Source organism: Lingula anatina, chromosome 1, assembly GCF_051362555.1.
Source record: "Lingula anatina isolate TDL-2025a chromosome 1, LinAna3.0, whole genome shotgun sequence".
In the NCBI taxonomy this organism is placed as follows: Eukaryota; Metazoa; Brachiopoda; class Lingulata; order Lingulida; family Lingulidae; genus Lingula; species Lingula anatina.
Genome location: NC_141767.1, coordinates 30,830,776 through 30,847,991, shown reverse-complemented (window position 1 = coordinate 30,847,991; position 17,216 = coordinate 30,830,776). Strand labels below are relative to the sequence as shown.

Genomic DNA, 17,216 nt, shown 5'->3' with positions numbered 1-17,216 from the left:
TATTGGACTAGATTTGACAAAATTATTAACATTTAACTATTTCAAGTCCTGCGAATTCCCAGTCTTTTTAATGTAATTTTTGGTTTTCTTAAATATATTGTCCTAAAAAACACTTTTCATTCAATATAGCCAACTGATCAGCTTATCACAGATTTCTATTATTGTTAAGCATCATTTGTACAAATTTCAGAAATATAGGACAAAATTTGACAAAATTAATAACGTTTAACTATTTTAAGGCCTGGGATTTGCCAGTGTTTTCAATGTAATTTTCAGTTTTCCCAAATAAGTTGTCCCAAAAAACACTTTTCATTACACACAGACAACTGATCAGCTTATCACAGATTTTTATTGTAGTTAAGCATCATTTGTACAAATTTCAGAAATATTGGACTAGTTTAGACAAAATTATTAACGTTTAACTATTTTAATTAAGTCACTGAATTTGTCATTCTTTTCAAATGTAATTTTCAGTCCTTTCAGTTATATTGTTCTTCGTTTAGAGTACCCTCACCATGAAAAAGCTGAAAAAGCAGGCAGTGAAAGATACCACCAAGAGCAGCAATGTTTCTTCTCCATGTGTACAATACATGATATTTGGCAAGATTTAGGGCCTTGTTGAGTATTGTGATAACAACAACCCCTTCCAGAAAGGAGTAATCTGCATCTTGCAGAGGTAGTAAGGAGAACTCTTGTATGTGTATATATTGTTTTCCAGATGACAGTTATAGGTAATTTGCAACGTCTTACACAAACAACCTCAAATCATCACATTTGCTGTTTACTTTCAGAGTAAATAATACATTGCAATATTGAAATATTTGTTTTGGTTAATTCTCACTCTTCTGATGATCAATTTCCCATACACTTGACACTTTAAAAAAAAAAAGACTCAGATAACTGATCAGCTTATCACAGATTTTAATTATTGTTAAGCATCATTTGTACAAATTTCAGAAATATACGACAAGATTTGACAAAATTATTAACGTTTAACTATTTTAAGGCCTGGGAAATGCCAGGTTTTTCAATGTAATTTTCAGTTTTCCCAACTATGTTGTCCCAAAAAACACTTTTCATTAGACACAGACAACTGATCAGCTTATCACAGATTTTTATTGTTGTTAAGCATCATTTGTACAAATTTCAGAAATATTGGACTAGATTAGACAAAATTATTAACGTTTAAATATTTCAAGTCCTGCAAATTCCCAGTCTTTTCAGCGTAATTTTCAGTTTTCCCAAATATGTTGTCCCAAAAAACACTTTTCATTAGATACAGACAACTGATCAGCTTATCACAGATTTCTATTGTTGTTAAGCATCATTTGTACAAATTTCAGAAATATAGGACAAGATTAGACAAAATTATTAACGTTTAACTATTTTAAGGCCTGGGATTTGCCAGTCATTTCAATGTAATTTTTGGTTTTCGCAAATATATTGTCCTAAAAAAAACTTTTCATTAGAAACAGACAACTGATCAGCTTATCACAGATTTTTATTGTTGTTAAGCATCATTTGTACAAATTTCATAAATATTGGACTTGATTAGACAAAATTATTAACGTTTAAATATTTCAAGTCCTGCGAATTCCCAGTCTTTTCAATGTAATTTTTGGTTTTCTTAAATATATTGTCCTAAAAAACACTTTTCATTCAATACAGACAACTGATCAGCTTATCACAGATTTCTATTGTTGTTAAGCATCATTTGTACAAATTTCAGAAATATAGGAAAAAATTTGACGAAATTATTAGCGCTTAACTATTTTAAGGCCTGGGATTTGCCCGTCTTTTCAATGCAATTTTTGGTTTTCGCAAATATATTGTCCTAAAAAACACTTTTCATTCAATACAGACAACTGATCAGCTTATCACAGATTTTTATTGTTGTTAAGCATCATTTGTACAAATTTCAGAAATATAGGACAAGATTTGACAAAATTATTATCGTTTAACTATTTTAAGGCCTGGGATTTGCCAGTCTTTTCAATGTAATTTTCAGTTTTCCCAAATATGTTGTCCCAAAAAACACTTTTCATTCAATACAGACATTTGATCAGCTTATCACAGATTTTTATTATTGTTAAGCATCATTTGTAGAAATTTCATAAATATTGGACTAGATTTGACAAAATTATTAACATTTAACTATTTCAAGTCCTGCGAATTCCCAGTCTTTTTAATGTAATTTTTGGTTTTTGCAAATATGTTGTCCTAAAAAACACTTTTCATTCAATATATCCAACTGATCAGCTTATCACAGATTTTTATTATTGTTAAGCATCATTTGTACAAATTTCAAAAATATAGGACAAAATTTGACAAAATTAATAACGTTTAACTATTTTAAGGCCTGGGATTTGCCAGTCTTTTCAATGTAATTTTCAGTTTTCCCAAATAAGTTGTCCCAAAAAACACTTTTCATTACACACAGACAACTGATCAGCTTACCACAGATTTTTATTGTTGTTAAGCATCATTTGTACAAATTTCAGAAATATAGGACAAGATTTGACAAAATTATTATCGTTTAACTATTTTAAGGCCTGGGATTTGCCAGTCTTTTCAATGTAATTTTCAGTTTTCCCAAATATGTTGTCCCAAAAAACACTTTTCATTAGACACAGACAACTGATCAGCTTATCACAGATTTTTATTATTGTTAAGCATCATTTGTAGAAATTTCATAAATATTGGACTAGATTTGACAAAATTATTAACGTTTAAATATTTCAAGTGCTGCAAATTCCCAGTCTTTTCAGCGTAATTTTCAGTTTTCCCACATATGTTGTCCCAAAAAACACTTTTCATTAGATACAGACAACTGATCAGCTTATCACAGATTTCTATTGTTGTTAAGCATCATTAGTACAAATTTCAGAAATATAGGACAAAATTTGACGAAATTATTAACGTTTAACTATTTTAAGACCTGGGATTTGCCAGTCTTTTCAATGTAATTTTTGGTTTTCGCAAATATATTGTCCTAAAAAAACTTTTCATTAGAAACAGAAAACTGATCAGCTTATCACAGATTTTTATTGTTGTTAAGCATCATTTGTACAAATATCAGAAATATTGGCCTAGATTAGACAAAATTATTAACGTTTAACTATTTCAAGTCCTGCAAATTCCCAGTCTTTTTCATGTAATTTTCAGTTTTCCCAAATATGTTGTCCAAAAAAACACTTTTCATTAGACACAGACAACTGATCAGCTTATCACTGATTTTTATTGTTGTTAAGCATCATTAGTACAAATTTCAGAAATATTGGACCAGATTTGACAAAATTATTAACGTTTAATTATTTTAATTAAGTCACCGAATTTGTCATTCTTTTCAAATGTAATTTTCAGTCCTTTCAGTTATATTGTTCTTGTTTCAGAGTATACTCACCATGAAAAAGCTTAAAAAGCAGTTAGTGAAAGATACCACCAAGAGCAGCACTGTGTCTTCTCCATGTGTACAATACATTTGAAAGACTATGTATTTAAAAGTAATTTGTATCACTATGCTGTTGACATTCTTTCAAGTGACAAGTGTCTGTTTACTCCATCCTAAATAACACATGCTTTTTTGAAAATGAATAGCTCTGTGCATATGTTATATTGTTAGGTTGAAGAAAATGTGTGAAAACATTAAATAGGTTGGAAATTTTTTGGATGAATCACATATTTGTCTCATGGATTGGAAGTCTGTGGAAGATACTGTAGTACAGATGGTAATAATGAAATTAGTTTAATAGGTGGTATTAAACTTAATTAATTCAATACCTGCCACACCTGTCGCTAGACAAATATATGCTTCATACAAAATGTTTGTTGTTTAACCTATATTTATGTGGTAAAGTTAAAGTGATGTTTTCTTTTTTTCTCAGAATGGGTGCCCCAAAAAAATTGCTGACTGACCAGGGATCAGAATTTTGTAATGAGTTAAATGTCTCAAAATTTGTAATATGAATTAAGAATTAGTAAGTCTTTGGCATAAATTGGAAACTGGAAAGGATACAATCACCACCCCTTTATTTATGCCAAATATGATAAAGGTTTCACGGAGAATATTGGCTTCAATTTTGTTGGCATGCCTGTGAATGTGTAACTGATTACCAGTGATATCTATTTCTGTACTAATCAGTTTAGAGCATGTGTAATATTGGAAGCCTACTCTGCTCAATTATAACCATTTTTATCATCAATGTAAACTGTTTAATACAGTAGAAAATGACTAAGTAGGATTATGTTTTTAAATATAATTTTCATATATGGGCAATTCTTTGGAATTTTTTATATCCCTTTCACAGCCAGTGAAGAACTCAACACTCCTTTAGTTTCTCCCAGATTTTTATTTCAGCGTCACTGCTCCTACAACTGCTACAGCTACTACTACTGCTCCTCCTATTACTACTACTGAAGGGCTATGGAAGGCCCTCCTTTGTTGTGGTCTCTATACAATGGGATACTTTAGAACTATGTATATATGCTAATGGTTTACATAGGGTCAGTACATGCAATACAAAAGTGACTATTAGTGATGTGTACATGGAATAAAGCAGTCAGACGGAGACAGATGTCTGAAGCTTGCAATGCTGAGGTGAGATGGACATGTAACATCTCAGGGTTATTACTTTTCATACTAGGAGTGCCACACTATTTAATTGTCTTATTGAGTTATGATATCCCTATAACCATGGAGTGGACTGAACAACTTTCAAGGAGGGCAGCAATTGTGCATGAAAAGTCTTACTCTTTGCATCAATAGAAGCAAATATTTGGAAAGATGTGCATAACGTCTCCCAGTGCAAAAATTGAATTGCCGAAATACATATTTATCCATTTTAACATCAAATATTTTATTTCTGTAGCTGTTAGATGACCTTCTGAAAGAGTGGGGAATCAAACACAAGATTATAGCTGTGCACCACCCACAGACAAATGAGTTAGATGAGCGGTTTTACCAAACACTCAAAAGTGTCACTCTCAAAAGTCACTATAATGAGAGGTAGAATGACTGTGAAAGGTATATCTGGAGCAGTGACCTTTGCATATCATACAGCACAAAACTGCGCCACTGGATACTGTTCTTTTTTCCTGATGTTCAACAGGGAGGCTCGGCTGCCATGCAAGGTAAATAGTATGCATACAGATGCATTATGCAAGAACACTGTCCTTGTGAGCTTGTTGGTGTCCTGTATTTGTTCCAAAACATCATTTGAGCAGACTAAGGCCAGAGCTATGTTCAAATCATGGCATGATGGCAAGGCATATTAAGATAGCAGACCCAAAAGTAATTACTTTGGGAATATGGGGGTTTATAAGGGTAATATACTCCTAATATTTTATACTCTAAAAAATAGCATTTTTAGGTGTATATTCTGGCCAGACCTTAAGGACTGTTGATTATATTTTGGCATAAAAAACAGCCCAAGGCCCCTTAAATATAAAATGCATTTTGCTTTTATGATCATAGGGATGATGAATCTTGATCTTGTCTACCATTGCATTGCTGGCATATTATGTACAAATGAAATTCTTATATTTCATCAAAAAAATAATGAGTGTATTGGCACCTTAAGATGTGGATTAATTAATAAACATAATTGATTTTGTTCATTTTTGATCATTAATTTCTGATTTTGCAGTTGAGGTACATAGAGAAAGAAGTGACAATGCCCAGCAAAGAAGACTGTAATGTGCAGGTGGAATTCCAACACCAGCAACTTACTGAGTTACACGCTAAGGTATGCATGTGGGACTTACATGTTCAACTTCCTCTGAATATGCTATTAATTTCTTTTTTTTTTTTTTTTTTGTATTTTATTTTGGTCCATGCAAGATTAAAGAGTAGCCCCTTACATTGAGCAATATTTGGTTTCACACAAGTTTTACAGAAAAAAAAGATGTCACACGTAATCTGTTCATAAAAATATTGCAACATTTAGAAAATTTTGTAAAAATGTGTCAACAGAATAGTGATGGCAGCAGGTTCAGTATTGTAATTTCTGGGGCTAACTTCATTTATCCTGCTGGCTTTGTGCACAGTATAAGTTTATATGGCAAAAACTTGAACTTTGCTTCTCCCATTTATACTGAAACATACCCTATTTAATACAATTTCTATAAACTATATATTTTCAGTACAAGAAGAAAGTTGAAAAGTCTCAAGCAAAGTACAAGAGATAGTATGAGGCAAAGAAAGGAAAGAATGTAGTAGTATTTCAATAAGAAGGTGGAATGAAAGTTCTGAAGAAATAACTTGGGTGGCAGACAGTTTGGATCAGTGTTAAAGTCAAACTTTGTAAGATATGTCTTCTGAACAGTAATATGTGCATTCAGCCATTTGCATTGTGGTTCCAGTATCTACTTTATATCTGCTTAGAGGCCTATCATAGAGGCCTATCATATGCTAGCTATAATTGATACAATTACTGCAAATATATCCAATTCAGAACATGCCTATCTGTATATTTATGACCTTGATAAAGTGTAAATGTTGAAAGGAATTTGTTTATGAAATGAATTTGAATACTCTTTATTAATCATACCAGTGCAAAGGATATTATGAACAATATGTTTGAGGTGTTGGATATAAACTATAAACCACTGCTGTTTGGAAATCTTTTGAGACTTATCACTGTACCAAGGACAGCATAAACAGAGACTGAATATAACAAACCACTAGTATCAAAGGACTGAAACATTTCCTTTGATCTTACTTAATTTACACTAGCAGGTGGGAAAGGCAGTTTGCATCAGTAGGTTTTCAAATTTGTTTGATATTAATTGGATGTTATCTGTTTGTACCCTATGATTGCTTGTGTTCAATTTAACTGTAAATTGCATATATTGTTCATTCCAACTACATGTAATTCTAATGAATAGACATTGTTTTTGTACTGAGCAAAGGAAAATTTGTTTCACAATAAATCTTTGTAAATTAACCATTTTTTCAATCTTGGAATGTTCTTTGTTTGTGTAACATTGTAGTAACAATTAAGTACCTGATAAACATAGCAGTAATTGTCATCTGACAAGTCATAAGCATATTTTACATATAAATTTAATACCTAAGATCTACTATGACAGACGTTACATACATTAGTAAGGTGTAGTCAAGGGCTAATTTTGGCAGGTGGCATTGTCTATCTATTTTTGCAGCTCATTTTTATGTACAGACACAGATGTGCACTTTCCTTGTAAACACGATAAGTGGAGGGCAGTTTTACTTTTTGGCTTTATATTTACAGAGCTGATGAATATTCATAAAACACAGGTCAAGTTCAAAAATCAGCATGATCGGGCCATTATTGTAGAAGTTATGCTGTTTTTTCACTTTTCAGCATATATGCAACCCTGTAAACACATTTTAAGGAAAACTGTTAGGCCTATTGTCATGAAACTCACAGGAGTAATCAAACTTACTAAAACGCAGGTCAAGTTCGAAAATCGGCATGATCGGGCAAATATTTTAGTAGTTATGCTGTTTTTTCATTTTTCAGCATATATGCAACACTGTAAACACAATATAAGAAAAACAGATAGGCCAATTGTCATTAAACTCACAGGAGTGGTCAGTCTTACTAAAACGCAGGTTGAGTTCGAAAATCAGCATAATCGGGGCATTATTTTAGACGTTATGCTGTTTTTTCACATTTCCTCAGATTCAACTCTTAGGCATGTTAACAGTCTCTTTATTGAACTAATAAGATACGTAAAAGTGTTTTTTTGACATTTCCTACATCTTTACAACATTGTTAGTTGATTATGTAAAAATGATGGTAAACTTGTTATCATGTATTGTGTAATAAAGTGTCAAAAATGGAAATAAACTCATATCATTGCAGTTTGTCAGATTCAATCATTCACTATATTCAGATTCTCAGAATGAAGGAAATTGGAGATTTAACACTATTCTATTGATATTTTTCCCATCTCATCAATTTTCTTAGTTGATCATATAAAAATTGCAGTAAACTGTTAATTTTGTTTTATGTTAAAAAAAGTGTTAAAAATGGAAATAAACCCATGTCAGAACAGTGCTGTCTTGTTTCACATTTCCTCAGATTCAATTCTTAGGCATGTTAACAGTCTCATTATTTAACTACTAAGACATGTAAAAGTGTTTGGTTGACATTTCCTGCATCTTTACAACATTATTAGTTGATTATGTCAAAATGATGGTAAGCTTGTTATCGTGTATTGTGTAATAAAGTGTCAAAAATGGAAATAAAATCATATCATTGCAGTTTGTCAGATTCAATCATTCACTATGTTCAGAATCTCAGAATGGAGGAAATTGGACATTTAACACTGTTGTATTGATATTTTTCCCATGTCATCAATTTTCTTAGTTGATCGTATAAAAATGGAGTAACCTGTTAATTTTGTTTTATGTTAAAAATGAAAAAAAAAAACATTTCAGAACAGTGCTGACTTGTTTACATTTTGGCATTTTCAAGTTGTGACTTTGAAGTTCCATGGGCCTGAAGACCTTTGCTAGTCACATTTTCTGAATATCCATGATACTAATATTTTATTATTAAAAATTGATGGTCATTATGCTGTTAAACATTATGTAATATTGCATCAAAATTTGAAAAAAACCTATTTTGGGCACTGCTCCCATAATGACCATTTAAGAAAAACCATGTCACTTACTGTTCTCAAACAATACAGTAAATATGTACAGATGTGTCTGTACATATTGCCATCACCTGCATCTGTCGTTGCCGTCACTGTCCATGTCGCCGGCGCCGGCGCCGTGAACTTTCATTGTAAACACGATAAGTGGAAGGCAGTTTTACTTTTTGACTATATATTTACAGAGCTGATGAATATTCATAAAATGCAGGTCAAGTTCGAAAATCGGCATGATCGGGCCATTATCTTAGTAGTTATGCTTTTTTTTCACTTTTCAGCATATATGCAACACTGTAAACACAATATAAGAAAAACAGATAGGCCAATTGTCATTAAACTCACAGGAGTGGTCATTCCTGCTAAAACGCAGGTTGAGTTAGAAAAACAGCATAATCGGGCCATTATTTTAAAGAAATGCCGTTTTTTCACATTTCCTCAGATTCAATTCTTAGCCATGTTAACAGTTTCATTATTTAATTAATAAGATACGTAAAAGTGTTTGTTTAGCATTTCCTGCATCTTTACAACATTATTAGTTGATTATGTAAAAATGATAGTAAACTTGTTATCATGTATTGTGTAATAAAGTTTCAAAAATGGAAATAAACTCATATCATTGCAGTTTGTCAGATTCAATCATTCACTATGTTCAGAATCTCAGAATGGAAGAAATTGGACATTTAACACTGCTCTATTGATATTTTTCCCATCTCATCAATTTTCTTAGTTGATCATATAAAAACGGCAGTAAACTGTTAATTTTGTGTTATGTTAAAAATTGTTAAAAATAAAAAAAAAAACATTTCAGAACAGTGCTGTCTTGTTTACATTTTGGCATTTTCAAGTTGTGACTTTGAAGTTCCATGGGCCTGAAGACCTTTGCTAGGCACATTTTCTGAATATCCATAATACTAATATTTTATTATTAAAATTGATGGTCATTATGCTGTTAAACATTATGTAATATTGCATCAAATTTTGAAAAAAACGTATTTTGGGCACTGCTGCCATGGGGACCATTATGGGAAAACCATGTTACTTATGATTGCCTAACTTTCAAAAAAGAAATACAGGACTAAAATGCAGCCTGAGTTGGAAAAGCAGTCTAATTGGCTTCTTTTTCTGGAAGTTATACATTTTCAAAGTGTGAACTTGTAACATTTTACTTACATTGGTATTACCTTTTGAGCATAATTAAAATTTGATGTTGAATCTGCAGTTTAACATAATGTACTTTTGCATCAGAATTGACAGTAGCCTATTTTGTGCATAGTTATTTCCTGTTTTTTGTCTGTACATTTGACAGCTTTGCTGCCTTGTTATATACAGACACTGTAAATGTCTGTATATATTCTGATTGGTCTGTTTGTTTGTGCCGTCGTTGTTGCTGAAGTTCACCCTATAACTTTCAAACTGTATTTTTGTTTTACTTTTAATTAACCGAGTGGCTTTTTTGGTAAAGAGGCAGGTTGTTTTTGAAAATCCCCATGGTTGCTTTACATTTATGATAATTATTCTGTTTTTTTTTTTTTTTTTTTTTTTGCACAGTTTATGTGGCATTCAACCCATAATTCTTGAATCGTATTTTTGTTTTCCTTTTATTTCACTGAGTGGCTTTGTTTGGTAAAGAGACAGGTTGGTTTGGAAAATCAGCATGATTGGTTTACATTTACGGTAATTATTCTGTTTTTTTTTTTTTTTTTTTTTTTTTTTTTTTTTTTTTTTTTTTTTTTTTTTGCACAATTTTTGTAATGTTTGCCCCATAACTGCCGAACTGTATTTTTGTTTTACTCTAGATGTACTGAGTGGTTTTGTTTGGTAAAGAGCCAGGTTACTTTGAAAATAGCCAAGATCTGTTTACATTTATGGTAATTATTATTTTTTTGTGTGAATTTTTTTATTTTTCACATATAAGCATTTTCAGTGGCTTTTATATCCCATGGAACTGAATCATTTGGTAGCTTTTCAATGTCCCTGTTACCTGTAGTAAATAATGTAAGAGGGTAAGTGATTATGCTGCTTTTAAGTATTATGTAGCAGTGCATCAAAATTGGCCAAAACATTATTTGGTACACTTTTTTTTCTGTGTAGTGTCTGAACGTTTGTCAGCTTTGCTGCCTTGTTTCCTGTATGGTGTCTGTATATTTGCCAGCTTTGCTGTCTAGTTTAATAGAAATGACCAATATTATATGGTCTGCTTACTTAAACCTGGAAGTAAAACTGATCTGACAATAAATTATGGCCATATTTTACATGTAACTTAAATAATGAATTACGATCTACCATGGTTACTTTGTTCAAGAACTAATTTTGACAGGTGGCATACCTATTTTTAGCTCGTTTATGAAGAGAAATCAGCATTAATATATGATCTTCTGACTTGAACCTAGAAGTAAAATTGATCTGACAATACGCCATAGCCATATTTTACATATAAATAAAATACTGTAGTAACTAAGATCTACCGAGACAGACGCTTGTAGACTGCTTCTACTTCTGTTTTAGCAAAACAACTTTAAATTTTGGGTTTTCATATCAAAATATCAAACCACGAATTTGGAGGAAAAGCTGGAAGAACTCCTCCTTATATAGAGAGGTAAAAATGCAAAGCAAATATAACCTAAAATCATTAAGCTCTGAAATGAAAAGGTGTTTGGAGATTATGATTAAAAAGGAAGTCACCTAAAAGTTAGCATTTTCCAGGAACGCGTTAGCAGCGGCATTTAACAAAACTGGCAAGGTGAACTTGAGGAGACGTCTGAGCTAAGAACCTGTAATTCATTAAAATGCATTCACAAAGAAAAATAGCTGGATGAAATGGATGATGAAAACAAAAACTCATAGTCGTTTTCGCGTTTGTGCATATAAACTTTACATTCATACAGATTGATACATAAACATTTATCCTCACTGGTGTCACAATGAAATTCAGACAAACAAGAACGTCTTTGCTGCGCCGTTTATATCCGAGGGCCGAGACACCACTCAATTGATGCACAGTTCCATGCGCGTAATTTTTCGTCGACCCGCCCTCCTGCGTTATTGTTACTTTCTCAGTGGTTACCCTCACTCCTCACTAAGGCCCCATTCAAAACAGATGATCCGAGTACTAACTGATCCGCCGACTTAATATGGCCGACAACACTTCAAAAGAGGTGCCGCTGTTTCTGGATGGTCTCCCCGCCTCCACATGCGCCGTCGCTGCAGGGGCCTAGCAATTAAACCTCGGAGCCAAGATTTGATCCATTTCATGGCGCTTGTAGAGGCGGGGAGGTCATTAGGAATCAGCGACATCTCTAGAACTTTTGAAGTGTGGTCGGCCATATTTAGTCGGCGGATCAGATAGTACTGGGATCATATATTCTGAATGGCGCTTTATATTCTGCCTCCTAGGCACTCTGTTGATTGGTAATCGTTTGGTTCAGAGTTGGTTCAAGTTCAGAGTGCAAAATTTTTATGTCTATGGTTTTGTGCCTTGTAATTCTTCTAGTCTTAAAACAGTCTCATTCATGTTTTAATTGGAAATAACCTCATTCATTTGGGATGAAAGTCTATAGGCAAAACAAAATGGCTTGTTTGTATAATAACCTGATGGTAGCGTTTTAGATTGAGGGAAAACAACAATGTGTCTTCTCTAACACAATCCCACGACAGTGATACTGTTATGTAACCAGGTGAGCATTTGGTGAGAGGTATTCAGAAAGGGCCAAGGTCAGGAGGAAGAGGAAGAAGCTTTATATGCCACATTGTCACAATTTCCACACGTAAACTGAAATTTTGGCACTGAGAACTGATATAGTTTGTTGTAAGTACTGTATAGATGACATAAGGCAACACTGATCGGTTTATGTTGACGATATTTTGTCAAAAAGTATGCATTTCCCACTTCAGGGGTAATTGTTCTTGGGTATATTTCATTGACATGAATGCCGAAATGAGCTTGAAAAGTTAAATAACTTTTTATGTTGCCTTTTCCAGAAAAAAAGTATTTGCTCATAAAGAAGTGAAAAGATTATCCCAGCCGTCCAAAGGTCTGAACGCGTTAATACGTCTTAAACAAAGCAAGGCGACAAAGCAGGTAACTATCGGTGCATTCTCAGCTCCCAGTGGGTGCCTTTTTTTATCTTACGACAGCGGTTTGTACAAAATTATCCTGTTTATTAAAGTAAACTGACAACAAACCAGTGGTTTTCTAGAGAACTAACCTCGACCAGGAAAGCAAACGTACATTTGCTAGACACTGTCGACCTCCCTTGACTTCAATTTTCATGATTCAATTTCATTCCATCCTTGATTTTGCAATCGGGAATAAAATGCTCGAACAAAGTATCTGATTTTAAAAGAAATAGAGCTAAAATTCTAGTGTTTGGATTACAAAATTAATTAAGTGGCTGAATTGGAATCAAGTAAGGCCACACTTTTTTATTTTTATGGATGACATCCTCTGAGTACCCCAAAATCGGTGCGAGAGGGCGAAAAAAAAAACAGTCAAAAAAAAAAACTGCTTAAGTAAAGGAATGCTGTCAGTACACAGCTGGAAACACAAATTTAACCACAGAAACACGTATCAAACTAACAATATGTCTTTATCCATGCTCTCAAAATATTAAAGCATTGTGAATACTTCGTAGAAATGTAAAAAAAGTCATGAATTGATATACTTCATATTACCAAATCTATTTAAGGTTATTTCATGCATTCATTTGGTATAGCAATCAATAAAACAAATATCAATCAAACAGTGTGTCTTTATTTGTATTCTCAGAATATTAAAACATTTTGAACACTTCACAGAAATGTTTAAAAAATGATGCAAAGATATGCTTAATACTACCAAATCTATTAAAGGTCATTTCAGACGATGCCATTTTGTCAACTTCAACTCACACGAAGCAGCTAAACTGTCAGGTGGCCTGTCCGACCTTCAGCCCACCAAATACCTCTACGCCCTTGTCGACCCTTTTTTCGCTACAGAAAACCTGGTATTAATGTGCTGCTTTATACAGAATGTCACAGAAATGTTTCGGCCGCCGCCAGCCTTTCGCACAATTGTAAAAAGGTGATATCTCCATGCCCAATATCAATGGCATACCAATCCAAAACGATGGCGCCCGTTCTCTTTATGACTTTTATTGTTGTGTAATTTGAAAGTAATCCTAGAGATGAATTTGACAGCAAAGTGGCCGCATTTCCACGTGGCGAAAATACGCATGCGCAGAAAGCTCATTTTCTTGCAAATTCAATAACAACGTTTGCGACAACCGACTTTGTTGGGGGCTGGGGGGGGGCTTTTTTTTTTTTTTTTTTTTTTTGGAGAACGGGCGAAAATCCGTGCGCGCGCAGGATGTCATCCATAAAATTAAAAAAGTGTGGCCTAATTGGTAAAATCATTCTTTTTCTGTCTATAAAAGCGAAGTGGTTTTAATAAGCACATGTAGCAATAAAATGCTGAATTTATGTCAGACTACTCACAAAATAAGCAATATAATGCATAAATAAAACAAGACAAAAACCAAACACTTTCTGCATCCTTGTGCCCTATAAACAACATGTTAATTGTCATTGACCAGTGTTTTATGTTATCCTACGGAACCGAAACAATTTTATATTACTACATTGTAACCCTGATCCCCGCATTTACAAAATCCAGAGTTATCTTTATCAAAACTAGGCTTTCTGTAAAATGTTTACATTTATCTACTTTTAATTTCGCAAATATATAAAGTCCAAACACTGATATCTTTTGTAATAGTTGGTATACAGAGCAGCGTGATTGTACGGCCGGTTTTCTGTTTTCATGATAAAATTATCTATGTGGGCAAATATGCAGTCTCCATCACAATACTCCTTGTGGAGGGATATGGCTTAGCAAAGATAGATAAATATAAATATTAGTATGTTGACGTGTAACAGTGTGTACAGGGTATGCAATAGTAATGATGTCATTGTATAGAACGTGTAGGTTCAATATACCGAGGATATATCTATTCTTATATATATAATGTGACTTTTATATCTCTTAATACATACCAAAAAGGGTCGGTATGAAGATTGTATTTCACTAGATAATTTTTCTCTCACATGGAATTTGTTTAATTTATTTCATTTTTCATTTAATTTCAGTGTCTCGTAACAACCGTCTACGTTGAGATTAGACGCACTCCCAGAAAAGACGTCAGATTCGTGTTCGCCAGCGCCCGCACCCATGTCAACGTTGTCTTGCGTTTGTCGTATAGTCAACTTGCAGGGCTGACATTTGATTTGGTTTGAAATGCAATGTTTGCTTTGTTTGGGTTGTAATTTTCTGCATCAAAACGTGTATCGAATGAAGTGCAGCGTGCAACAAATGTTTTATTCATGAAACTTCTAATAAAATTGACTAAATCCAAGCGTCAACCCTGCACGTCGCTCGCTTATTATTATACATGAGTAAATAAGTTGTAGTACAGTACTCTATCCGCACACGATGTTTTCATTGTGATTTATTTATTTTTTGTTCATGCCCACCAGTTCCCGAACCTGAAACGACACTTTTGAAGTTATCCTTAAACAAAAAATGACTTGCTTAAGTGATCTATGAAAATAAAATTAATTGTTGTAAAATTATCATCAAGTGATGTGCAGGTAGAGCACTGTGCTAGTACTACCGGTTTAATATTTCATTGTAAAATTTTGTGTGAGTCAGGGCCGTAGTCTGAGCAAAATGCCAGGGGGGGGGGCAGTAAGCGGACACAAGGGGGCGAAGCCCCCGAGGGGGGAGGGTGTGTGTGTGTGTGTGTGGGAGGGGTCCCCCTCCCACGGTGTGGAAATTTTAAAAAAACTGTATGTATAATACTGAATTCTGGTGCATTATAACTGTTATTTATTGCTAAATCAGAAGTCAGAAATTGTGGGTTCATTTTGCCATAGGTACAGTCATTTTTTCAACACAACATGCCAATTGTACTTCATTTCGTAGATTGTCTAAAAACAGTACACCTTTGTAAACAGATTGTTGAATGATTGTCTAGTGGCCATCAGCGCATTTTCTCACAGAATTGATACCAACTTTGCAATTATTTTTATTCACCTTTGCGATTATTTTTTTTGCACCTCAAATCCCAGGGGGTGGCAACTGCCCCCCCCCCCGCCCCCCTGCCCCCCCCCCCCCCCCCCCCCGGAGGCTACGGCCCTGTGTGTGGGCAACTAGGTAAGAAGACACGAAAATGCACGTTTATTCATATTAAATTGGATACAAATATTGATTTTAATGAAGCTAACTTTAGAAAAAAATAGTCGCAACTTCATTACGTAAAATGCATACAGGCATTTTATTATGGGTTCAATGAAAAAATCTACAATAAATTGTAAACGTTGTGATCCAAATTATGCAATTAAGAATTAACGGCAGTATAAAATTGTAAAATGTGCTCAAGTTTTGGCAGAATTGCCCACACGTATTAAAACGTCTTTATAGGGTCTTTCTAGAATTGTGAATATGCGGTTATGACGCATGGTAAGAATAAACTTCTTTTGGATCCCGGTGTTTTGATATACTAGTAGTATGTCTGATCAGTGATAGACCCATAGTTTTATTGCTGGGAGGGGGTAAAGATGTTTTTGTTTTCAGAAAATCAAACCAGGGGTCGAGTTAGTTTTTCCTTTCGAAATTGATAAGTTTTTGTTATTAAAAAAGGACAATTAACTTTTACCTTCATTACATAGCGGAACTGTTCACAAAGAGAAACGGTGAATAGTAGGAAATGTTTCCTTTTGCGTCTTTTGTCAATTAAAATGTATATGTAGGACTGGCATTTATCGCATCTTTTACAACTTGAAATTTTGAAAAATCCTTATCAAACTCGTATCAAAAACTACAAGCTCTGTTTTGGGGGTAATGGGTATTTCCTAGTAATTAAACGAACTTTTGTAGACTCAACTTTTGTCAATCCTCTAAAACATGATTTTTTTTCTGTTAATTGCCAATTTACTGACTTATCGTCTAAAAATGTTTTCTTTTGTGATTTTTTTGTCTAATCAAATATGAAAAATCAAAATACTATCAGAAAAATGACACTTTGATTGGCTAGAGTAAGTTTTACACAAAATTGGAAGGTCAGCGTTTTATTTAATGTTGATCTTGTACTTGGCACATTCTTAATTCTATAATTCAGTCGGGATCAAGGGGTGATTGAGAACAAAAGGCCTGATTAGGTGCCAGTCCTGCACATGCTGTTGGGTTATTTTTACTGAGTGTTTTTTGATCACTGAACACCAGAGATCTTTGAGTTTATTAGCATTTTCTGAGTAAATGTGATTAGTTATTTTGAGTAAACTAGACTTGTTTTTGCATAACCTTTTCAATTTTGTTTACATATTGTTCTTAAAATGACCATGACTGGGATAAGGTTGTAAACTGACCATGTCTTCATGCTGTTCTTGATTTGCACGACGCATAAACTTAAGTGTTCACTCGAAATGCCAGCAAAATCCTAAAGATGACGCAAAATATGAGGTACATATTTATTTATCTATGAGAAAAGCACTCATCAAATTTACATAATTGAATAATGTTTGACTGCTGTTTGGTGTTG

General features: G+C 33.5%; 1 protein-coding gene and 1 long non-coding RNA gene across 2 annotated transcripts; both read left to right on the top strand.

Annotated features, from left to right (window-relative positions):
- The first annotated feature begins 4,305 nt into the window (after positions 1 to 4,305).
- LOC147764254 (uncharacterized) lies at positions 4,306 to 6,944 on the top strand. The gene is made up of 4 exons (XM_087003608.1): positions 4,306 to 4,597; positions 4,869 to 5,130; positions 5,646 to 5,744; positions 6,142 to 6,944. The coding sequence occupies exons 2-4, from the start codon at positions 4,948 to 4,950 to the stop codon at positions 6,184 to 6,186; spliced, it is 327 nt and encodes a 108-aa protein (XP_086859734.1). The 5' UTR covers positions 4,306 to 4,597; positions 4,869 to 4,947; the 3' UTR covers positions 6,187 to 6,944.
- Positions 6,945 to 12,105: 5,161 nt separating this feature from the next.
- Positions 12,106 to 15,725, top strand: LOC147764253 (uncharacterized). The gene is made up of 3 exons (XR_015332733.1): positions 12,106 to 12,448; positions 12,622 to 12,721; positions 14,767 to 15,725. It is a non-coding gene; the product is annotated as an uncharacterized LOC147764253 (long non-coding RNA).
- The last annotated feature ends 1,491 nt before the right edge of the window (positions 15,726 to 17,216 follow it).

What these genes read in the sequence shown, in the direction of transcription:
- LOC147764254 (XM_087003608.1), top strand. Translation starts at nt 4,948, where the DNA reads ATGAGCGGTTTTACCAAACACTCAAAAGTGTCACTCTCAAAAGTCACT. An exon ending in AGGCTCGGCTGCCATGCAAG is followed by an intron (nt 5,131 to 5,645) that starts GTAAATAGTATG and finishes CTGATTTTGCAG; the next exon opens with TTGAGGTACATAGAGAAAGA. An exon ending in TTACTGAGTTACACGCTAAG is followed by an intron (nt 5,745 to 6,141) that starts GTATGCATGTGG and finishes ATATATTTTCAG; the next exon opens with TACAAGAAGAAAGTTGAAAA.